Genomic DNA, 26,249 nt, shown 5'->3' with positions numbered 1-26,249 from the left:
TTAGTATTTCATGTATCTGATTATATAGAGCTTTTTTCATAAAGATGCTTAATAATTTGATCTTGCCATTATTTAAAAATACCTACTGTAAACTTAAGTTATACGCTTACTTTCAAAACTAAAAAAAAAACATACTCTTGTACATTTTAAGCTAGTTTATTTAGTGTGTTATGCTTTTAGTATTGTTGTATTAAGTTTTCAAAATAGTTTAAAAAATATGGTATTTAAAAGTTTTATTGATTTATCATAAGATATACAAACATAAGATAAAAAGTTCAATTTATATTTTTAAATGTTTGTTATTCAATATTAATTGTTTTTATTAATAGCTGCTGACTCAAGCAGCGTTTTTAGACACTTGAAAATTAATTTAAACTTTTTTATTATACAAAAAGCCAAACAAAGCTGAATGTGTTTTCTTTTGTGTATTGACTTTTAAATTTTAATAGTACATAAATTAATTATAATTTGAATAAAGCTGCAAATAGAACAAGTGTTCAAAACTGTAAAAAGCAAGAAAGAAAACTGTGTAATTAAAAAATTTTCAGTAAGAACAAAATATTTGATGTTTCTAGCTTATGGATTTATCTTTTAAATAGTTTCCTAGCATTTATTGCATAATTATTATAATAATTACCGTGTATTGTGAATGGACCAAGTTGCAAATACCAACAAAAAACAAATTAACTACTTAAACACCTGTTTCAAAGCACTTGAAACTTAAGTATTGCTTTTAAACATGCTTTTAAAAACACAACAGCTTCCAGTAAATACAAAGTTACAGCTGTCCTCTTCAAACTAATTGTTGTTTACCTAAAAAGCTGGAATTGTTTTTCTTCACGCATCTTTGTTGCAACTGTTTCACACAAATCGGATAAACAAAAAAGAAGGATACAAAGTAAAAAGTCACAAAAAAGTGTTTTTAACAATCTAGTTTTCCCTAAATTCTGATTGACATTCATAAGTCGTGGAAAACACTTAAAAAACGCTTAACCAGTAACAAGTTGCTTGGAATTTTTTAGCTTTAAAATTTAAACTACGTGCTGTTGCTTAAGAAAATAATAAATATATTGAAAAAATTTCTTAATTATAGTATTTTATAAAAATTTTAAAATAGTATATTAAAAGTGTAAGTTTACTATTATATACTTTAAAACTTTATTTATAAGTTTTGTACTTAATTAATTTAATTAAGTATGGTATTTTACAAACAAATATATTAATACAGTTTTTAATAGATTTTTTAAAAAAGTATTGTTATGTCAAATTTCATCAGCAAAAACAGAACATTGTGAACATTTCAAGTTATAAATTTATACTTATGTAATTTTTTGTTTAGCATGAATCTATTTATTATTTATCTATTTTATCTATTAGCAAGCAAAACAGTATCGTGTAATTCTCATATGTATAAACTACATTACATCAAATGACAGCTTAAAAGTAAAGATGATGTAAATATTAATCAGATAAATAACTTTAGTATATAGCGATCATTTGTTATAAAATAAAAATATTTTAGCTTTGAAGTTATATAATTGAACATTAGTTGATATAAAAAAAATAATTTGCATTTTTCCTTATATTAAGTTAATATAACACATTTTTCTCAGTTGCTTTTTTACCTAATCATGCAAACTTAGTTTGAATTTATATTAGAAGGTTGTTCGTATGTTCTGCTATTTGAGATATTGAAAAAATTCTAACGTTGTTGTAACTAAGAATTAAATAATATTTTAATACTTAACTTTATAAGATGATATTTTATATAGTAACTTATAAAATAATATAGATATAAATATATTATCATATCATATTATAAAACATTAAAATAATACTTAAATACTATAGCCTACAAATATCTTTATTTAATTTAATCGATAATCATGAATTAATGTTATAATACTACTTATCTTTGTGGTATGGAAATTCACTTCGTGATGAATACGGTAGCTATTACAGTAAAAAAAAACAATTGTGTACTTATAATTATAAATTGTTGACTCTGCAAAACCTGTTTTTCCCAAAAAGATTTAAAAAAGCTTACTATTTTTAAGTTTACCTATATATCATTTATAAATTAACCTAGATCTGACTTTACTTAAGAGTTGACTAAAATAAGTTTCAATATAAAACATTTTCGTGAACACGATAATTTGACAAGTAATAAAATTAATAAAAATTCTTGTATTTTTAGGTTTAAATTCGATGAACAACTATTATAAACAATAACAAACATTATGATTTAGTGTTAACAACTCTAGCTAAGTTATAGCTATTGTAAAATTATTGAAATTAGTTATTTAATAAAGTTTTAAGTGTTTTAAAAAATTCAATGAACTATAAAAATAATTATGAACTAATTAAAAAAACTATTTTAAAATTAAAAAACGTCTAATGTTAATATATCGTCGAAAAGATAAACATCGTGTTTTGAATTGTTTGTCTTTATAATTTTTTTGGTTGATAAATCTTTCCTTTAAATATTAACCACAAAACAAACATATTTTATAGCTTGTTGTCGTAAAAAAAGTTTTTCAAAACAATATTCATTTTAAGGTCAAAAGTTTTAAATACTTTTTTTTTTTTAAATATCGATCTTAAAACTTTTGTATACCAAAATGAGAATACAAAAAATAACAGGGTAAAGTATTGTTTTGTAAGGTACGTATTGATTTTTATATATACAGAAGCTATTAAGAATAACCAAAAACACAGTTTATCATTTGGTTGAGTTTGATAAGATGGATTTAAAGCAAGTTTATTTTTTGAACAAAAGTTTTACTTAAATCAGCTTTCAATTTTTTTTGACAGTGTATTAAATGGTAGTTTTTTCTAAACAGTTGTATGTTTAACAAATATCATGCATTCACTTTATTTTTGAAGTTTGTATAATTAGTTTGTTTCTAAAAAGATCAATTTTTAATTAATAATTGAATCGTTTAACACAAAACTTATCGAATAAAAAAAATAAAGATTCGTTTCACAAGGACATATTTTTAGAAATAAGTAATTTTTCACTGCATAAACTTTATTACTATAAAATTGAAGTATGAAGAAAACAATATCTTCAAATTAAATTTGCAATATGGTAATTAACTTCGTTTGTATTTTTATTTTCTAAAAGGCTTAATTTTGACCAAAAAACAAAATATCAAACAACATATGCAACATCTATTTTTAAAAATCATCTCATGTTTAACTTTATAATTGTAAATTAACTTGTGAGACTAAAGTCTACACAAATTTTTGTTGTCGTTTTCAAACAAGGACTTTTTTTTAAACAGATTTACTAAGAAAAAGCGTGTAAGAAAACTATTTAGAAGGTCATAGCAAACTAACCGTAAATTTACATTTGAATTAAGTTATAAAGAATACTACTTTACGTTTAATTCTAAACGCTAAATAAAACTAATAACCAATCATGTAAAAATCTATAAGTCATGTAAACAAAAACATAAAAATAAATGACTTATATAGAAAATTTTGTACAAAAATGGTAATTTCTTAATAACAACTAGTTTTAAAAAGCGTTATTTGTTTAAGAACAAAAACTTAAACAGTTATATTTTCATAAAATTATTATAGTTACAAGTCCTGAAAAAATACTATTTTCAATTACAGCTCTTTTATATATTTGTACTTTATAGTAAACGTTTAGAAAAATTTAGAATATTTTTATAAGTTTCAAAATTTATAATTTAATTTCATATCTTGTAACTTCAAGTATTAAGTTTTTTTATCAGTTACTCATATATTAACACCTTTAATAGTAAAATTATTTCTGTTTGTAATCTGATAACTAATACAAAAACAAATAACAAACTCACTTTAATTTCTACACCTGTTAAAGTTGATAATTTTTATTACTTTGAATTTTACCTAACTTTTGATTATAACATTAACGTTTGATATCTCAGAAAAATTTTTCAGTTCAAAGTTAACAAGTTATTTTTAAATTAAGTAAAAAATGCAAACTAGTTTTTAGATAAGGCTTTAAAATTTGTTGTTAGTTATCATCACTTTTATACAGTTTAAAACTAATAAAAGCCGAATTTACAAACATTAAGTTTTTAAAAGTATTTATTTTGAGTTTAAAATGTAAATTTCAATAGTTTTTTACGTTTAATATTGATAAAAGGTTACTGACCTCTGCTTTCAATACAATTAAACTAATATAATAAATAGTTGGGTTAGGCAATATGAATACCACAAAAACAAATAACATTTTTTTAATATATATAGTTTGTTAGCAACCCTGTTCTTTTAGTCTTACAAAACAAAAAAATACATTAGCAAACAAAGGCAGTGTAATTTTAATAGAAATAAAACATAATAGAAAATATTGTGTTTGTCATATTTGTAACTGTATTGTTATACTTATACGTAAATCCTGAACAAGTTAATAAATTTAAGATCAATTGTTTTGCCGAAAAAATTCTTTTGTGTCACAATGACCTTTTTGACATGAATATATTTGTACCTGGGCCGCAAACAAGTTGTTTGTACTTTCTTTAGAAACACAAAAGAATAAAAATCATCTGGATGCAAAATTTGTTATCAACAATGCAAAAGCGCCCTTAAAACAAATATTGAGATAACACCATCCGATTTGTAAAAAGAATATATCCCCTTTTTGTATTTTCTGATGTTTTGTTTAATTTATATAAAAAAAGCGAGTATAAAGTCTTTTAGTTATTGGTTTAAACAAATTTCAAACATGACCTAAGTATTTTATAATTAAGCTTTTTTACGAAATTGTGTAAATTAATGTAATTCTATTCATAACTTTTTGGTTCAGTATGCTGATAATTTTTGATTAAAATTTTGATAACATTTTGACTACGGTAAGTTTATATATACGGTTTAGTTAACAAATATACAATCTGCTTCAATAAAACGCTTGTTGAAATAATTACAGTAAAATTTTGTGCTAATTGATTAACTACTTGACAAGATTAAACCTTATAAAAACTACAAAGGTTTGAGCTTGATAAACTTAAATATTTGTTTTAGAACTAACGTTTCACGTACTTAGTAATCAAGTTGTATTTAATCACGTATAACAAGATTAATATTACAGCATAAAAAATAAAAAAACTTACAAGGTGTTTTATTTTAGTACAATCGAAAAAATATTATGTTCACTCGTAAATAATTGCTAATTCTTATTTTTTTAAGTAAATAACTTTTTACGATTATCAAAGACGTCTAATCAAAAAGTATTGTTTCTTCTGAAATCCTTTAAGTAATTTAAAATGTTTGTTAAAACGGTAAAGTGTTGCAATTTGAAAAGATATCAATATATAGTAATGCAAAAATTTGCCGTTTTATATATAATTAATTTTTTTTTTAAACGATAAGCTGAAACAAAATTTAGTAAAAAAACATGCAAATTGCTTCTATAAAACGCTTGTCGAAATAATTATAGTATGATATTGTGCTAATAGATTATCTAAATAATAAGATTAAAATTTATTAAAAGTTAAAAACGTTTGACCTTGATAAACTTAAGAAAAATGTAATTAATGAATTCTTAAACTTACTTAGTAAGCTAGTTGAAGTTAACCACGTATAAAATCTTAATAAGCCAAAATTACTATAGCTGTTTACAGCATGAAAAAAAAACTTACAACGATGTTTTATTTTAGTACAATCGGAAAAATGTTATGTTTGGTCGTAAATAATTGCTAGTTTTTTTTGAAGTAAATAACTTTATTTATTAATAAAGATATCTAAACATGTGTTGCTTTGCAGAAAACGTTTTAGCAAATTAAAATGCAGTTTAAAACGATGAAGTTTTTCTGTTTAAAAGGTTAGAAATAAAGTATAATTTAAAAATATTTGCCGTTTTATATACTGTGGTTTTTAAAAAATAATAAGCTAAAAACAAGGTTACAAATAAAAATAAATACTTACCTTATAAATTACTTACATTTTATGTATATACAGCTGTAAAAGTAATTTCAATGTATACATAGTTGTAGTTTAAATAAGAAAGTATACTTAAAGTTTAGCCATATTTGCATATTTTCTGAAACAGCAAATGATTATGAAGTTATTTTTTTCTTTTTTTTTCAAATAAATCTATTATTCTCTTACCCAACTTACTCTATTATTCTCTAACCCAACTCACTATAATATTAAAAATTAGTCAAAAATTTAAGTTTAAACAATAAAAATAAAAATAGTATAATTTTTTTTTTGATGACTCAGCAAATATGCAAATCAGACAGAACTTTAAGTAAAATAACTGTTTAAATATATTAAAATTATATTTCTTTAAATTAATGATTCTCGTTTTATAAAAGACTGTAATAAAAAACACTGTTTTATAATAAACATTTATTTTTTTTTTCAATAACTTAAGTATAAATTTCAATGCAAGACATACTTTTAGACATAATACAAATACTATACAACAGCTAAAACATCTTAAAATTTTTTCTTCGTTGTTGTTGTAGTTGGTTCTACTAATAAGTTTTTATGACTTCATTATGAAGAAACTTTGTTGTTATTATTCTTTCCTATCTAACTTCCTTCTCTTATAGTTACTGTACCAGGGGTGGGAAAATTGCTGCCCGCGGGTCAAATGCGGCCCTCAAAACCAAAATCTGCCGCCCGTAAGGTACTTTTTAGCTAATAGCATACTTTTTAAAAAAAATAAAAATAAAAGAATTTACAATGAAAACTTACAATTAAGCTTTTAGTTAATAAATTCTGTTAAAGGTGCTATTTTAATGCTTATTTTTATTTTTTGAAATAATACTTTCTACTTATTACTATATTTTTTTCAACTAACTGCGGTGCTCGAGAAATTTTTTCTTAGAAAATTTAGCCAGCGAGTTACAAAGGCTGCCGACCCCTGAACTATACTTGAATTAAACAAAAACAATTTTACCATTATTTTAACCGCACGAGTTCAGACTTGAGCAAGTTAAAATATGTTGAGAGCGGAAGTTAGAACTTGATAAGACAAGATGTTACCGAGAATACACCTGATGAGATAATTATTTTAATGTTGATAGTTGTGTACACTGTACACTGGCGCTGCGTGGTAGTGTACAGCGGAAGTTGCGGAAATTTAACAATTATTTAAAAAACATCTTAGTTTAATACTTTCTTTAATTATGTTTGGCAAGAAAACATAAATTAAATTTAAACAAATCGTTTGTAAAAAAAAGTTCAATTACAAGCAGTTTTACGAAAACAATAAGTTTTTATACTGTTTCAGCTCGACAACTATTCAAATGACCTTACGGGACGACCCTGCTTGTTTGAATATTTTTTGTCGATAAATATGTGTAAAAAAATGTTAGTAATAGTACTATAGTTCCGTTCAACAAACATTTCAGATACTTTTACTAAAAAACATATTTATTTATACAATGTTCATATAAAAGTTATCAAATACATTGTTTTGTAAATAATAACTTTTAACTTATTGGAAAGCAGTTTAATGCAACAAGTTGAAAGAGTAGTTTATTTGATAAGTTATAAAGTAAACAAAAAAAAATTCAAACATCAATTTAACAGAGAAATAAACAAAAAGACTTATTCATACAATGCATTTTTGGTAAGAATTCATTAACGGAGCTTATTAAAGTAAACAGGGGTAATTTTATTTATTGTCTTCATTTTTCATCCAATCAACCTTATAAAATATAGTCAATTGTTTGACAAAACTATTGTCAATAACGGTTTTTTAAGTTTAAAGTATTTAGTATTAGTTTTGCGTGGCAGTAGAAACAATTACTTTTGAATATATCAGAAGAAAATATTTATTTTTATTTACTTTTAGTCGACGTGAGTAAATGCAAACTTTAATATTTATTTACTTTAGTGACTTTTGAGCAAAACCACAAATGAAGATTAAACTATTTTACTTTGTTAATTAAAACAATACCGGTAGGTAATATAAATTGTAAGAAAAAATAACAATTTACATAATTTCAAGCAGTATATTAAAAACCTAACAACTGTATTTATGATTAGTAAATATTTGTAAAACTTTTATTACGCTAATCCTTTTCTTTTTAAAGCTTTTCAAACTTATGAAAGATTAAGAAGATTGATATCTCTTCAGATTTCTCGGATATAAATTTTGAAGCTTCTTCTAAATATAAAGTTTAGTTTTAAACATTTGAAATTGTTGAGGAGCCGTATTTGAAATTTAAAAGTTGTTTTTAATTATTTCATACTTTGTTTACATATTAAACAACTAGTATACTTTATTTTTTAAATGTTGTTTTTAACAAACAATCAAAGTATTTAACTTTATATCAAATCGTACATAACTAAGTATAACATAAAAATTTTGAATCGAAAGCAAGCTTTTAAAGTTATACTTAATATTTAGTTATCAAAAGCTTTTACTATTTTAAAAGATTGGAAAATTTAGTTATATATTTATTTAATAACTTATATGTCGTTGTTGTAAGTTTTAAATTTTTCTTTTGTTTAAAGTTATTTTAGTTTTAAATCTTAAAACAACTTAATAATTAAGTGATTTTTACGATGTTGTTTGTAATAGAAACAAATACAAGGACAATATTGAGTTTGTTGTTAAACTGTTTGTTAGTCATAAATTAAAGTTTTTTTTTCATTAGCAGCTGCTGACTCAAGTGTTTTCAGAAGTGTTTTTGTTATTCATACTAACAAGTAAAACGTACTGTGTTTGTTAATTGTAAACAATTTAAGTAGATTTAGCAAAAAAGGAAGTTAAGTACTTGAAAAACGCGCAATAAGTAAAAAATCACTTGAAATTTTGCTGATTATAAAGCTTTTGTGAAACATATTGTTATTCTCATATGTCTATGTACACTCAAAATACTTCTATACAAACAAAAGTTTACAAAATAATTAATTGAACACCTGCTCTTAGCACTTGATTTTAAATATTACTATTAAACTGCGTTTAAAAAAAATTCTAATGATTACAAAGTTACAGCTTTTAAACAAAAAAATAACAAATTAACTGTTGTTTTTTAAGTTAAACGTGTCTATATTTACGAATTTCATTAACATTATTTCGTATACTAATAGTTAATAACAACCTTAAATAAAAAATAATAATATCAAAATAGTTTCTTGAAATGCTTTAAAGACAGTTTAATATTTGTTATACGAATAAAATATATGTTTTAAAAATCGGCTAATAAATACTTCTATGTAATACTAATTGTTAAAAAACAGATATTAAAATAAACAGATAATTCAAAAGTTGAACTTCATTAGTAAAGTTTACACATTTGGTAAAAAGCATTGCAAGTTGTAAATTTGTAAATCGATTTGTTAACATAATTATTAGCAAGCAAACAGTATCGAGTAATTGTCATTTGCAAAAAGTACACTACATCGGTTGACAGCTTAAAAATAAAGATGTTGTAAACAAGAAGTTTTTATAAAAATAAAAGAGTGAGGAAGTATGTTTATTACGTTTTAATTTATAAAAGTAAATTGTAAGTTAAAAAAAAAAACTCTGATATTTTTATAAAAAGTATATACCCAAAGAAAACTTTATTATTTGAAATAACAAAACATATCACTTCAAAATTTTATTTGCAGCTTTTTCGGTAAACAAACTTATTTGTATACTATCATAAATCTATATAATACATATATGTGTGCCTATAACTTTTATTATAACTAATAAGATTACTATTTTCAGTTTTGTGTAACATAAAAATATCTCTGAAATTTACTTTACTATAATTGTATAAGGTTAAACTAATTAAGTTTTCTTTTAATTTGATACCATTCTATAAAATGCAAAGTACTAATACCGTGGCTTTTTGAAAATTACAAAAGTATAAATGTATAAAAATATAAAATCTTCGTTCAAAGTGAAAAATAAGTTTTATCATAAAGTGAGTTTACAGCATTACAATATATATTTTAGTTTAGTTAACAAATTATTAACTAATTATAAATTCTTATATGTTTTATACGATCCCGGTGACATTTATTGTTAAGTAATTTAAAATTTATAAAACAAACATTTACATAAGTTAACGGCTTCAACGTTTAAGTTATTATAATTTCATAAACACAAAGATTAAACTTATTTTTTTATAAGAAATCTTTCTTTTAAATATTAACCACAAAACAAACAAATTGTATAATTTGTTGTCCAATTAAGAACTTAAAAAAGTTAACTTTGTTTTAAGTTTAGCAGTTTGTTAAAAGATAATTTTTATCCTTTCATAAAGTTTTAACTTAAGGATTTTAATGGTTTGAAGGTAAATATTAAACTTTTCTTTTCTTTTTAAGCATTAGCTTGCAATAGCTGTATGTTAGCGTTTGTAGTTTAAAAAAGTTGTTTAAATTTATTAGCAAGTTTCTACAAATAACTTAAAATTTATTTTTATCAATTTAGGTAATTATTTTTAAAAAGGATTATTTCAATTGTTGTTGTACTGAAGCTGTTTAATATAATGACTTCAAGTATTTGTTAAAAGATTTTACATAAAGTTTTGGTTGTAGTAGTAAACATTAAAAAATTCTTAGAACAAGTGTTTAAATTTAGATTTAATCAATTTTATACAAAAAACGCGGACAACACTCGAAATATAAAACTTTATTTTTTTTAAGTATTAAAACTTTGGAAGTGTTTTAATTTATCAAAGTAGAACTTAGTTATTAAAACTTGTTTTGAATTTTTTCAAAGTTTGTCTTTCAAATGTGTATCTAAGTAGCTCTAATTCTTATTAACAGTAAGGTAAAAGTACATATCAAAAATTATTTTTTACTACGGCTCCGTTAATTTAAGTTCACTGACCTATGCTTTGAATAAACTTGGATAGATATGATAAACAATTGGGTTATGTGATTAAAAAAAACAAAAATCAAAAATTGTAATATATTGTAAGTTGTTTGTTAGTAACACTTCTCTTTCAATATTACAAAACAATAGTGACCGCAAACAAAGGTGGTGTAAGTAAGGAACAAATATAATAGAAAATATTATGTTTGTTAAGTTTTTAACTTCATTGTTAACGTCACAAACGAATAAAACATCAAATATTTCGCCGATAGTAGACTTTTCGTGTCACAATGACCTTTCTAAGATGAATATATTTGTACCTGGGCCGCAAACAAGTTGTTTGTACTTTCTTTAGAAACACAAAAGAATAAAAAATCATCTGGATGCAAAATTTGTTATCAACAATGCAAAAGCGCCGTTAAAACAAATATTTGAATAAAAACAACCGAATTTGTATTAAAAATTTATATTTATTTATACTTATTAATGTTTCATTTAATATTTATTACAGAGTGAGCGATTAAGTTTTAGTTTTAAGTGTAAACAAACTTTATAGATTAATAGCAAAAGCTAACTGTTTTATTTTTAAGTGTTATATAATTAGTAAATAAATAACAAATTTAATACTACATTATTGTGTAAATTGTTTTATGTTCAAACTTAAATTTTTTTCAATCATATATCAAGAAGTTTTATGCTAGACTATATAATTATTTAATATTTTATGGTTAGCCGATTAATACAATTTAGTAAACAAATATACAAGTTGCTCTTATAAAACGCTTGTTAAGTAAATCACAACTCTGTTCAAAAATTGATTTTAAAAGATACTAAACAATTCTAAAAGTGTTTAACTTTGTTTACATATTTTGATCGATCATGAACGATAAAAGTTTTAAACTTTAATGTGTTTTATAATGCTTTTTTTTACAGTTAGCTAGATATACAGTTTAGTAATTAAACAGTTCAGAATAATTTTCTTTATTTATCAAAAGAAGCTGGTTAAAATACTTAGTTTATAACTCTGTGAGAAGTACTTTACTGCTTAAATAAATATAAAATATTATATCTAAGAAGGTATGGACTTTACAAGATTCAAATTTCTATATCAAAAGTTTATTTGTGAATATAAATAACACAAGCTTAGAAAACATCTACTTTAAATTACCGCATAACAACAAAAAAAAGCAATTAGAAAAAGTAAAGATTAGGTTTAAATGCAATAAAAGATGTATTTTTTCTAAAACCATTTATGTATTTTTAAAGTCTCAATCGTAAATAACTTTAAACTGTTTATGTTTTGTACGTGTATAATAATAAAAATCTCTGTGCAAAATACCTTGTTTTGTCGTTATAGCGAAACAAATTTCAACTCAAAATATTGTAAGATTGTAAACGAAAATGTTGAAAACATAAAATTATTCAAAAATTCCTTACCGTTTTGTAACATTAATTTTATTATGAGCTTAAAACTATTTGTTGCCTTTTAAATACATCTTTACAAAGTAATTTAAGTATTTACTATGTTGAATGTGAACGTCTTTGAAATATAATTTAAACTATTATAAAGTATTCTATTTCACGTACTAACTATTTTGAAGAAATAAAACTTTATTTTCGATCTTGCAGTAGCCTAAAAAATAGAATTTGTTATAAAAAAATTAAAAATAGTTTAAATTAACTAAATGTAATTAACAGTTTTACTTTTCAAGACCTATATATTTTAAACAGGTATGCATCATGCATAAATTAAAATATACCTTTTAAATTTTGGATATTTTTACATATTTGTTTTTTATTTGACAGAACAGCGCTATAAACAAACAAACTTTAAAAATATTTATAAGATAGTTTCAAAGTCAAATTAAAAATTTATTGATAAAATATTTGTTTATCAAGGAGTATAAAGATTAAAACTTGTGTTCTAAAAATAATCTACATGATAATGAAGATAAAGTTTGTTAGTTGATGAAGTTAATATTTATTTTTAATTTTTTATATGCATTTAAACTAAATTTATGTTTTTTATTTATAAAATATTTGTCATAAAAAATTGAGCACTGTTAGGGGAAAAAATATTTTTAAGTATAGTTTTATCGTATAACCTCGAACAGACTTTTTAGCAAAATGATGAAATTTTAAAAAGAAAAAAAATCGTTTAAACAAGAGAAAGCAAGAAAAAAGGTTTGTTAATCAAACTAAAAACACAAAAAAGTTTATTTGAATTTTAGGACACTTAAAATTACATGTAATTCAAAAACCAATTGTTAGCAGATTTTTGTATTAGGTAAATGATAGGTAAAGTTTTATTTTATAATAGCTATCTAACTTTAATTATTTTTTGTAAGTGGCATTTGTTGACTTAAAAATTAAAATTCTATATTCTATTTAAAACCTTTATTTTCAAACATTTGATAAGATTTAGAAAAGTAGTTAAAATGGAGAGTTATATAGTTTGTATGCGTTTTTTGACAAAAAACTATAAAGTTTTGACATGTATAAGATTATTTTAATCAATTAAAATAATTATAAAATACCCTTAATTTGATATATTTTCTTGAAATAAGTTTTTTTAAATGAATACTATCTTGTTATTTTCATTTATAACTTTGTTAAAGCTTAAGTCATTTTTTTATATTTTTTATAAAACTGCAAAGAAAAGAAGGTTTTATATATAAAGTAAAAACTTATATTTTAGTAAAGTATCAAATAGTTTATAAATAATTATTATTATCTAAGTAACTTTAATAAACATAAAGGTAAACAAAATATGTTCTATGTTAAGTAAACGAATCAAAATTTTTGATGTTAAATAGAATTTACTTTATATAATTTAAAGTTATTGAGCATATAAGCTTAAAAAAAAAGGTAAACGCATTACGAGTTTTCGCGCTTTTAAGTATTTAGTTAATGCTTTTACTAGTCAATATTGACTTGTTTAGCAATTAGACAGATAAGTGTTTTGTAACGGAAGTAAATTAAATTCAGCAAATAAATGGCACTCCAATTTATTTACCAACTGTCTTTATTATAAAAGTCATAGTTCTGTATTGTTGCATTGAGCTGTATAAATGTTTATTGTGTTGATAGTGCATTATATCATCTTTAGTGATTCATTTAGAAAATTAGACGTCAAAAAGAACGTTTAAGTTTTAAATAGTCTATTGTTTTACTTAGACTTTGTTTTGACCAAAATTTTTTACCACTATTCTTATCTAGTAACAAAAGAATTTTATTTATAAGTACATATTGTGTAAGTTGACTATTTGTTAGAAGTTAAGTTTATGAGGCGTTGTTATAACGAATCCAGCAATTGATAATAAAAATGTTCCTAGATTATAGTTAGCATTTAAATGTAAAAAAAAGTATTTTTTTCTCAAAAAAGTTGTACCCTAAACATGTTCTTGTTATCATTTTATGTTTGATATAATTTAATAAAAAAAGTTTAAAAGGTTAAACTAACTTTTTGTGTACTTAGAGAAAATACTGTTATTCGAGTTAAACGTCATTTATTACTTGAATTTATAAACTATTAACTTTTTTAAGAGATACAGTATAAGAGACATTTAATTTTATAAAGTTTTTTAATTCCCGTAAAATCAATTAAATTGTTAAGTTAAAAAAAAACCTGAGAAAATTAACAAAAGTTGTTTTGTTCATAAAAATGAGTTTTTTTTCTACAAAGAAAAAGAAATACACAACAGAATGTTTGTAATTTTTACTTTTCAAAACTTTTAAAAATCCAATTGAGATCAAACGTTTTACTTAATAAGGAGAAAAAACTTTTAGTTAAACACTTAACAATTATATTCGTCACGCTAAATATACTCTAGTGAGTTGTAAAATAATTGCTAACTACTTGACAGTTAACTGCAACTGACTAAATAGAATACGTAAATTTGTAATTTTTTTATTATCTAAAACCATTGTGAATATTTTGTGTCTGGGTTTTAAAGAGTTACAAGTTTTCTATGTTTTGTACGTTTTATAATAACTAAATGACTATGCTTAATATTTTTTTTGGCCAAATTTCAGTCACCACATATATTTTTGTTTATTTGTAATTATTTCTTCATAGTTGTTTTTATTTTGTAAAAATAGCTCGCTTAACTAATTAAGTACTTTATAAAAAATTGATGAATTTTATTTCAAGCTTTTTAAATATGATTGCTAACAATATTGTTTAGTTTATTCAAATTTTCGAAATAAACACTAAAGTTTTAAAAATATTGTTTTTATATTTTTGTTTATCGGTTTTAAAAGATAAATTTTTTGTAGTTCTTAAAAAAAATTGTTTTTTTTTATTGTTTTACAGTAAAAGCAGTGCAAAAAAAAAACCGTAGAGATTTTTTTGATGTAGTTGTTAAGTAAAAGTGCTAAAATATGTCTTTTATTAATATTATATAAATAAAATTTGTTTGTTTATTGAGATAAAGTATTTAAAATCTTAGCAAATTCAAAAACTTTTTAAGTTTTAATACAAAACAGTGACTGTAACAAAAAATAATAGGATTATAATTTTTGCACTTTTTCAATACTTAAGTTATTACCTAAAGTGTTTACTAGTCAATATTGAATTGATCTAGACAGATAAGTGTTTAATAACGGAAGTTAATGAAACGAATACATAAATGGCACTTAAAGTCGTTCTATGATTTATGATTGTCTTTTGTATCATTTAGCTTAGGTTTTGGCTGTGTAAATATTTATTGCTTGATAGAGTATTATATCATCTTTTGTGATTCATTATAAAATGCAAACAATTAAAAATTAACGTTTACATTCAGTTTTAAAGTATACTGCTTTTTTTTTATTATGATTTTCAGTTTAAGCTGTATGTTCAGTATAAGTTGATTATACAATAGTTGTGTTCAGTGTTTAATTTATCTATTAAGTAATGCAAACAGGTTATTCTAAAACAATTGTTAGTTAAAAATAATATATTTTTTAGTTACAGCAACATGATAAAATGACTATCTTGTTGTTTCAAACATCAAAATAAAATATCAAGCAATATTTTCTTGTAAAAATAATGCACTAAACACGTTAACACTATAATTTTATGTTTGACGTAAAGTAACAAATGAGGTTAAAAGGTTAAACTAAACTCGTTGTGTACTTAGGGAACGCTTTTATTGTTTAAGCTATCTATAATTTTATTAATCTATTCTGATGATTGTAGAAGTAAAAACCAGTAAATGTTCAAAAGTATCAATAAAATGCCAGTTAGTCAAGACGACATTCAAAATACAAAATCACAAGCAATCATACAAAATAAAGAAATAAGTTTGTCAAACAACAACAACTTGTTTGCAACAAACAACCTTGTAACCAAGTTGCAAGATAAAAACAACAACAATTTCAACAACAACTCTCAACAAGTGAGCAACAAACGAAGAATTGATGAAGATTTTGTTACCAATGATTGCAACGATCAGCTCAATAAAAAGTTTAAACGAGAAGAATTAGCTTCTGAAGAAATATCTAGAGAGGTTTATTTAGTTTTAGTTAATTTGTAGAAATTCAAGAAAGCTTTTATAGTTAAAAGTTATGAAAATTAAATGTAATAGAAAAATAGAAATTATATTTAGTAAATTTGCTTTTAATAAACATTAAGAATACTTGATACACTTTTAGGCTATTAAAACAAAACTTAACAAAGGTTACAATCAGTTTGAAAACAAACTGCTGTTGAAAAAAAAACAAAATTTTTTTGAATAACAAAACTGTAAAATCAATGTAGCTTACCAACATACCATAAAACGTGCTCTAACAACAAACTAATAAATACATTTTGATAGATTTGTTATTGTTTGTCCGCTTGTGTTTTGTTGTTTTTATTCTACTTTAAGATGGTTATTGTTGTTGTTAGTACATAAACAGGTGCGGCCCTTTATTGCCATTTCCTTTTATTATTTCAACTTTAGATTGACATTTGATAAATAACTTTTGACTTCGATTTTCTCTCAAGTATTTCGAAGTTTTAAAAATCACTTTTTTTAGAACAATATTGTAAAAGAATTTAGTCAGTACTTTAGTCAAGAACAGTTACAACTACTTGCATTACAACTACTAAAAGGTTATTTAAAAAGTTAAAGATTAATGTTGTTTAAGTAATATATACCACAAATCTTATTTATTTTAAGTATATTTTAGTTATGCATTTAGTCATATTTAGCCGAATTAAAACCATTACATAACAAATTTTACTTAATAACTAATTAACTATGTAAACATGTATCAACAAATTATATTAGTATTTTAGTTTTTTTAACTAAAATCAATTAAATCCATGTTTAGTTTCAAATAGCTAGTGTATTTCAATTAGAGACCTAAACTTATATTAGAATTTTCTTTCTTAATTATAAATTAGAATTCGAAAATTCTTTCAACGTTTAGGACAGCTCTCAAGAGAAAATAAAACGTCATCTAATGGAAACTTAACACATTCACAAGTATCAACAACAGCAAACTATAATCAGAAACTACTAATTAACTCACTATCACCAAGTGATAATAAACATCTTTTACTTAGGTTAGTAAATAAAATAATCTGTTGTGACTATATAAAATATAAAAAACATAAATATTTACACAATTATAACTTATAACAGAACTTGCCTGAAGTTTTAACACGTTCATAAGTATAAAATCTTTTTTAAAATATTATTTACGTTTAAAGTTTAAACCAAAATGTTAAAGAATAAATTAAGTTGTTTATAACAGTGAAACCAACACTCACAAAACAAATGGCGTAAATCCACATGAAAATGTAATTGAAACAAACAAAATAGAAACAATTAACAAGTGTAGTAATGACACATTTGCATGCTCAATAAAGTCGTTATATGCCGATGGAAAGTGTCAATGGATCGAATGTGAACAGAAATTTGAAGATATTGACACCTTCAAAAAGTAGTTGTTTTGTTAGATGTAGCTTAACAGTAGAATTTTAAAGTGTAACTTAAGTTAATGAAATAAAATTCAAGAATATATGAATCATTAGTTTTTCTCTTTGATGGGTAACTTAAGTTAAGGAAAATTATAAACAATTATAAATCAAAATCTTTGATTATAAGTTTGATAAATCAAAAGAATACTACTTTGATATCTAAAAACATATCGTTTTTATGTTTTAAAATTAATTTAAACAGACACTTGTATGAACAACATTCTTGGAGTGAACGTAGCAGAGAACAATGTGCTTTTCAATCAAATCACATCAGAAATTTACAACGTCAGGTTAATTATTTTGTTTATTATTATTGTTTATTTTATTATAATATTAAAAACTGCTAGCTTAAAAAAATATTAAGCATTAGGAGTTGTTTTATATATTTTCGTTAAATGCTCTGATAAAAACAAACTTGTAGCTTTTAGCTGTTCAACAATCACAACTTAAAAATCTAAACCTTTTAAATCTTAAAGATAAAAGAATTAAAAGAGTTGTACAATGCTATGAAGCAATTTTGTGAACTGACAAAACCAGTTTCTAACGATCTGGATTCAAACAAACAACCCTCAATAACAACATCACAACAATCATGTAACAAAACTGACAAAAATTTCGATAAAAGCAAAAGTGAAGAATTAAGATTGAGCATGACAAGTTGTTTACCTCAAAACAACAAATCATTAAAAATTGAAAATATGTCAACAAGTTCTCAACACGATTTAACATCGTACAACAGAAACTTTAACAAAATAGAGGTAAAATTACTTTTTTATTAAAGCAAGTATGTTGTTGTGTAAGTTTTACTTTACAGACGCTTATATACGAAAAACACAAATAAATCCCGTATTATGAGTTTAGTAGTAAGCCGTGATTTCAAGTATCTATTTACTTATGAAGTACCTTATGAGTATCATCAATGTTACTCCGTCTAAACATTTCTTTTTATTTAAGTGTTGCCTTTTCCCGCCTTTACTGTAAAAAAACACCTTGAGATTGCAAAATTTTAATATTGTAAGTTAATATAAAAAGTTGTTAAATCAAAAAAGTGTTTACTTCAGTGTAAGTTGAAAAAATGAATATCTACTTATTTTAAAGTTTTTTTATGGTTGTAAATAAATTAATAAATAACCAAAACTTTGAATTCCTTTTAAAAAGCAACGCAAAATAAAGCCAGTCAACTTCGAATTATTTCAAAATATCAGCGTATGTATAATCAGTCTAAAATAGATTTTCAAATTTTTTTTCACAGAGTGCAAACTGTCAACAAACACCAAACTGTGACGTAATTACTGCTCATTCGAGCGTGTCGAACGAAATTAACGAACAACTAAATGGTTCAGTCGTCGAATGTACCGAAAATTGCAGCAGTATCGATTCAACTTCAAGTGATGACGTAAATAAAGACGTGTTGCAACTAAAGCGAAACAACATTTCAGCAACAAATCACAATTTTTTGCAATCTGCAAGTAATGATAATTATTCAGCTCATTTGAATGAAGACGAAATTTCCACTGGTAAGCTATAAAGTAACACAATTAACACATAAAAAACTTAAAACTTTATTCTTAATGTAAAAATTACTAAAATAAATTATCAAAATATGTTATAAACACTATTCAAAGATAGTTATTGAGATAACTAATACTATACACTTTGTTCAGATTTAGAAAGAAATGCACAATACTACGCAGTAAACTTCATTAGGCCGAAACACACATATGCTCAACTTATAAGACAAGTAAGCGTTTCAAACTTAAACTGTTATAAACTATATAATTGGTTTCATATTTATACTTAGAGTTTTGAACTTCCAAATTATATTTACACTTATTTAGGCAATTATTCAAACTCCAGAACGTCAAATGACACTGAATGAAATTTACAATTGGTTTCAAAATAAGTTTTGCTTTTTCAGGCAGAATGGACCTACATGGAAGGTTTGTAATAAATAGTTGTAATTAAGAATTTATCTTTTCTAAAAAGTTAAGATCAGTTAAACAACAACATACTTGCCTAATAAAAAGTTTGACCAAATATTTTCCTACTTCTTAAACGTTACCTGTTAGAACGCTGTCCGACACAATTTGTCGCTCCACAAATGTTTCATTCGAGTTGAGGACGTAAAAGGAGCTGTTTGGACCGTAGACGAGGATGAATATCAGAAGAGAAGACCCCAAAAACTCACTCAAGGGTAGGCAACAAAATCAAACTCCGCCATACACTAACGCATTTGATTTTTAAGTGAAATTGTGATTATCTGTTTAGAGAACATAGATCTAGTTTGTCAGTTTGTCAACGCTTAGTGTTGTTATGATTCAAAAAGTTATGCTTGCCACTTGTGAATGTTATTAATGTTGCATCGATAACAAATAGAATCATAAACTGTTTGCTTCTAGAATGATTAACCTACCGAGACAAATTTTTAAACAAAAAATTGTTTTTAACTGAAAAGAAATAGAAGTTGTACACTTTTTTAAAGCAGTATTGTTTAAAAGTTATTAAGATAATATGCATTTAGCAAAAATACATAATTTTACTGATAATTTATAGATTTATTTTGAATTATATTTCAAATAATATAATTTAAGTTATGATTTGATTCTAGATAAATAAAAATATTAAGTTTGTTAGTTTTGTTTAAAATCTAAATACAAAACTATGTTTGACTCTTGTAATACTGTACGTAAATGCTTTATACTTTGACTATTAAAACTAAAATTGAGTAAAAAATTGCTTATGATTTAAAAAAAATAAAACTAAAGTACAAATAGAACGTGCGCCTTTATGGTAAATTTCTAAAACAGGAAATTCCATATTACTTTTTTTTGTCCTAAAATACCTTACTATAGTATATGTAGTTACAATGACTCCAGCACATTTGAAACAAAAAAAAAAGTTTTAATTTAACTATATTGTATAGCTTTATGTTTAAATTACAAATTAAGCGATACATAAAGAAACAAGTAGGAGTATATTTGTACGATACAGAGCGCAATTCGAACAAACTTGTCGCTGCATAAGTGCTTTCGAAGATGTGAGGACGTTATGGGATCCTACTGGACAGTTGACGATGATGAGTTCGTATCAGGACGACATTTGAAGCGCGGAAGACCGCGAAAATACGACGAAAAAAACAAAACCAAACGCACTGAGTAAGAATTTTTAAAATTCCAAAAATTGCTCTATAGCTGTTAAAAAGGTATAAAATAAACACGTTTGTAAGTAATTACTTCCGATAGATAAACAGTCATAAAATTTTTATTTGAAACAGTTAAATTGCTAACATAAAACATTTAAAAGTGTGATTCATAACTTAAAGCTTATTTTAGCTATTAACTTTGCATGAACTTTAAAAGCTTTTAAAATCTAGTAAATGCATGTTAGTGTACTAGAACGTTAATCATACAAAAAATAACTATTTCTAATTTGTATATTAAACTGAATCACCATCTTAAATTCAAACTGTTCAAAAGCATGTTTTGATTAAATTAATTCTTTTGTAATTGATTTTTCGTTTTAGTATTGAAATTATATTAGTTTAGCTAGCCTTAAACGTTAACATAACATAAGCAGAACTTTTTGTGCAAAGACATTACTTAAACATTATTACAAATATAAAAAAATAAATTTATTAAAAAATGCCTACTGATAGAAATAAAATATTCTATAATGTTTTTGATGAATCTAATACACCTTTAATGAAATTAACATTATGTTTGTTTTTATAAGCTTTCAAAACTAACAGATCTCGCGGACGAGGTAAAATAGAAGTTATAAATAATCAAAGTTTCCATAAAATACCATTTTTCATAAACTCTCAGCTTGGATTTCCGGTAAATCTTGTTTTTAATATATTTTAATTATTTCAATTCAAATATTAATTTTACTATGATTAAGATTAATTATTATGTAGAGAAGAAAGTTAACTATATAAATCAACAGAAAGTTTTAAGTTAATTGTTTTTTGAATTTTCTCTTAAATATTAATAAAATTCAGATACAAGAACAACAATCATTAAAACAAGCAAGATCATTGGTGTTATCTTCAGCTTATTCTAACATGATCCATGCACGTATGAACATTTCGCCATCAATTTCTAATGCAAACATGATTGTTCCTCCATCAGTTTCTAATGCAAACATGATTGTTTCACCATCAGTTTCTAATGTTAATATGATTGTTCCGCCGTCAGTTTCTAATGCAAATATTAACGTTTCGCCACCATTTTATAATACTTCATTTGATAAAGCTAGAATTCCAAATGCTTACTCTAACACTCCTCGAAACTTTCAGGGAACCAGGTTTATTTTTTTGTTAACTTATCTGTTTGAAATATGTTTTGTTGTTTAGAAATTTGAAAATCAAATGTTTTATTTTATTAACCAGGTTTGACTAGTTTAGGGACTGGCGTTTTTGAGTGTTATTTCTTACACTTATAAACTTGACCTATTTTTCTAAGAAATAATTTATGTATAATCAAAATGTATCTTAAAGTTATTCTATCTATAGACAAAATCAAGATTTTACGAACTACTACAACGCTATGATCAATTTGAGAAATGCAGCAAATTCGACCATGCCACTTTTACAAGAACAAGAAAAATTGAATTTAGATTGTAGTGGGAACTAACGCTGCGAAATTGTTCTAAATTAAAAGATACTTAGTCAAAAATATCGATATATAAAATAAATAATTAAGCTTCAATTTAGTCCTAAACTAAAAATAAACCGAACATTTAAAAACAAGTTACTTATTTTTGTCTAAAAGAGTTAATATAAGTTTTTGTAAGGTAGTTTTAATTTTCAAATTATATTTTTTTAAAATCAGTTTTATTATATTCAATAATACACGTTAATTTTGAATATTGTTCTCTAAACTGATTGTGTTTTTCATAAATTAAAATAGTTAATTTTATATACTCTAAGGTCAAGATGTTTTACATTTTTTACATTTTATCAAAATATAGTTCAATGTTGTCGTTTTTAACGTTTTATTATTACTATGCAGTATAGTTTTATACAAAATTTAACATGCACAAAGATTTATTATATATATTTTTTTTATGTCAAAAAGCTCAATACTACATACTTCTTTATTTCTATACAATTTTTAAGTTGAGTTTTACTTTATTATTCTTACAGTTTTATAAAACATTATCAGTTTTGGTTATAAACCACTACCCAAGTTATAAGCTAATATACTTTAACAATCATACAAATTTATATTACTTTTCATTTTAAACTTTATTACTTTTTGAAAAACGTTATAAAATAATTGTAGCTAAAAAGTTTCTTTATAGACTGAATAAACTTTAATTCGAACCTAAATTTATTTGCAATTTAATTTTGAAAATATTATTACAAATTTAATTGTTTTAACTTAAGTGTTGAATTTAATTACTTTTTGAAAGGCATTAAAAATATAAAAATGTGCTTATTCTCATCTTAAGGCTTAAAATCAATTTAATCAGCTCTGTTTTAAATTATCAAAAAAAAACATTAAAACAAACTAAACATTGCAAACATCTGTTAAATATAAAAAAGAACAAAAAATGATTTCTATGAAAGTTTTGTTTATCAGATTTTATCAAGTTAGTTTATAAAAGTAAACAAGAGCAAGTTTATTTGTATCGTCTTATTCTAAGTTGAATCCACTTTGTAAAATACTTAATGTTAGACTGTTTTTAATACTTATAGGTTTTAGAACATCAAAAATGTTTATATTTTAGTTGTTTAGGTGTTCGTTTTTTGTTTTTGAAGTTAATTTAAATTAATAACTTTAATGATTTTATTACTAAAAGTTAGCATAAGTCTATGTTTAGTGCTTTGAGTACAAATTATAAAAAGAAATAACAAAGTTTTGAAACAAATACTACTTGGATTTTTAATTTTGTTACTGTTTTACGAAGAACTATAAAAACTTTATAACAAATGAAACGTTTACAGATGATCAATATATCATTCTTTGTAGTACTCACAATTAGATACTAATACTTCAACAATACTTAATACATTTGAAAAAAGTAAGATTTTTTTCTATTTACTAAAGTTTATTTTTTATAAAACTTGTTTATGTAAATTCTTTTTTAATCTTAAACACTTCAAAGTTGAAAACGATTATTTTGGTTTATACCTGGGATTTAAAGTTGTTAATTCTTCTTAAGTTGCAAGTTAAAACAATTTAATTAACCAAGTACTAGTTAATCCGTTTATAAAAAAACATCTCTAATCTTTTTAAAACTATTTATGTTTCTTTCTAGATACTAAGTAATTATTTATCTTCTTTCTTTAAAAATGAACTAGAATAATAATAGATCAAAATAAATTAGTTCACACAAATTTAATACTAGTGGCTAAAAATATTTATTTTGCAACAAATATTATGAAGTTTTTTTTAATAAATTACATTATTTTAATTTAGATTAAACTTTATTTTGTAAATATTTTTTAATATTTTATTAAGTTATAAGGCTTAAAAGAGTTTAGTTTAGTAAAACTTTTATTAAACAAACAAGCAAAATTAGTTGTGCTGTGTTTGTTAACAATATATAATTTATGTAGATTTAGCAAGAAAGGAAGTTAAATACTTTAGAAACACCAAATAAGTAGTAAATCGCTTGAAAATTTTCAGCTTGTGAAATTGTTTGGTCATAAATATATACGATGTTAAAAACATTTACATATACCTATGTATATTCGTGTTAATATATTTCAAAAAAAAAAAAATTTACAACTTAAAAACTTGGTTTAAGCGCTTGAAAATTGTATGTTACTTTTAAACAGCCATTGAAAAACGTTAAAAAATTATTTAAATTAAAAAGTTTTAAAAATCAATTTTCGATTAACCGTTGTTTTTATTAAAAGATAAAATAGTTTTTATACACGCATCTTAGTTTAAATTTTTTCGGATAAATCGAGTCTATATAATAAATTAAGCCAACAGTTAAAAGTAACAACGTAGTTGTTTTCAACATTTTGCTTATTTATTTCTTCTTAAACTTTGTTCCACCAGTATAAAATGTTATAATTTGTATTTTATTCATAAAAACGTTTTTGTAAAAATAAGTTTTCAATTTGTTATGATTTTATCATTAGTAGAAATTAAAAAGTAAACATTTCATTTAGTTAAACTTCATTAGTAAAATCTACATATTTGCTAGTAAACATTGCAAGGTGTAAATTTGTATTCTAATCTTTTGTCTACTAGTAGAATACTCTTGTTAAGCATGAATCGATTTGCTAACAAATTATTAGCAAGCAAAACATTATCGAGTAATTGTCATTTGTAAAAAGTGCATTACATCTGTTGACAGCTTAAAAGTATAGACGTTATAAACAATAAGTTTTATAAGAAATAAAACACCTGAAGTTGTAGTTGCGAGTTTTTAAACTTTTACGTTACAGAAGTAAAAATTGATGTATTCAAAACATTTAACGAAAAATGTATCCAACGAAAGTTTAATTATGTAAACTCAACGCAAGCGTTATTTCATAGATTTCTTGGTAGCTTTTACTTAATTTTTTTTATTATGTGCATGAATTTGGTTAAGGAAAAGTTTTTAAATACAGTTTTTTTAAACAACTAAAGTAAATTCACAGATGTTCTTAAACTAACTAAGCTTATTATAACTACTTTTCAAACCTTCAAATGTTTTTTTCAAATGTTAATAAATTTATGTTTTTTTTGATTTTAAAGTAATTAAAAAAATTACTTGTAAAGTTTTACATCTTCGAATGTTTTATTAGTGTCAAAAAGATAAACATTGTTTAAACAATTTGTGTTTAATATTTATTTGATTGATTTTTTTTCTTTAAACATTAACCGCAAAACAAATAAATTTTATAGCTTTTTGTCGTACTAAACTTTTTATTCTAGCAATTTTTGTTTTTAAGCTTAGCAGTTTGTTTAAGCAAGTTAAAATTTCGTATCCTTGAAGCTTTTAAACAATGTAAATTTATTAAATAAAAAATATGAGTTTATAATTTTAGTTATTAAGTATTTTATTAACTAAACTTATTTTGAGGCCTTTATCATTAAAATTTTCTGAGTTTGCAATCTCATTATTTTTACAAAATCTAAATTTTTTTTATTGTATTTGTTTACTATGATAATTTCAAGTAATTATTTACATAATTCGCATATAATGTTACATTCAAAATTCATAGAATAAGTATATAAAAATGTAATATAATAAACTTATTTATATAAATATTTAAAAAAAAAATTATTTAAAACAAAACATAAGTTAAGATTATTTTAATAATTTTAATTACATTAAAACTATGCTCAGATAAATTAATTTTTTACTATTCTTATTTAGTTTATGTTTCAGACTTACAATTTGTTAATTCGTTTTAAAGTATCCTAAAAGAAAATTTAGAAAAGTTATATTTTATTACGACTCTCTATTTATGAAATGTTACTGACCTTTGTTTTGAATAAATAATAAATAAATAAACTAAATTATGTGTTTGAATAGAGTGAAAACAAATAATTTTTCTTTAATTTGACTTGTTTACTGATCATA

At 23.3% G+C, this 26,249-nt stretch overlaps 1 protein-coding gene and 1 long non-coding RNA gene across 2 annotated transcripts; both read left to right on the top strand.

Annotated features, from left to right (window-relative positions):
• Nucleotides 1–15,984: 15,984 nt before the first annotated feature.
• LOC145836905 (uncharacterized) lies at nucleotides 15,985–21,854 on the top strand. The gene is made up of 13 exons (XM_082944677.1): nucleotides 15,985–16,257; nucleotides 16,769–16,844; nucleotides 17,165–17,300; nucleotides 17,492–17,680; nucleotides 17,920–18,007; nucleotides 18,194–18,475; nucleotides 18,970–19,234; nucleotides 19,382–19,458; nucleotides 19,556–19,657; nucleotides 19,787–19,911; nucleotides 21,466–21,553; nucleotides 21,718–21,758; nucleotides 21,848–21,854. Exons 1-13 carry the CDS (start codon nucleotides 15,985–15,987, stop codon nucleotides 21,852–21,854), a joined length of 1,749 nt encoding a protein of 582 aa, XP_082800803.1.
• Nucleotides 21,855–21,859: 5 nt separating this feature from the next.
• On the top strand, nucleotides 21,860–22,681 carry LOC145837174 (uncharacterized). The gene is made up of 2 exons (XR_014369925.1): nucleotides 21,860–22,022; nucleotides 22,231–22,681. It is a non-coding gene; the product is annotated as an uncharacterized LOC145837174 (long non-coding RNA).
• Nucleotides 22,682–26,249: the final 3,568 nt, after the last annotated feature.

The sequence above is a fragment of the Thalia democratica genome, chromosome 5 (genome assembly GCF_965202585.1).
Source record: "Thalia democratica chromosome 5, ktThaDemo2.hap1.1, whole genome shotgun sequence".
NCBI lineage: Eukaryota > Metazoa > Chordata > Thaliacea > Salpida > Salpidae > Thalia > Thalia democratica.
This window is presented reverse-complemented; position numbering and strand designations above follow the sequence as displayed.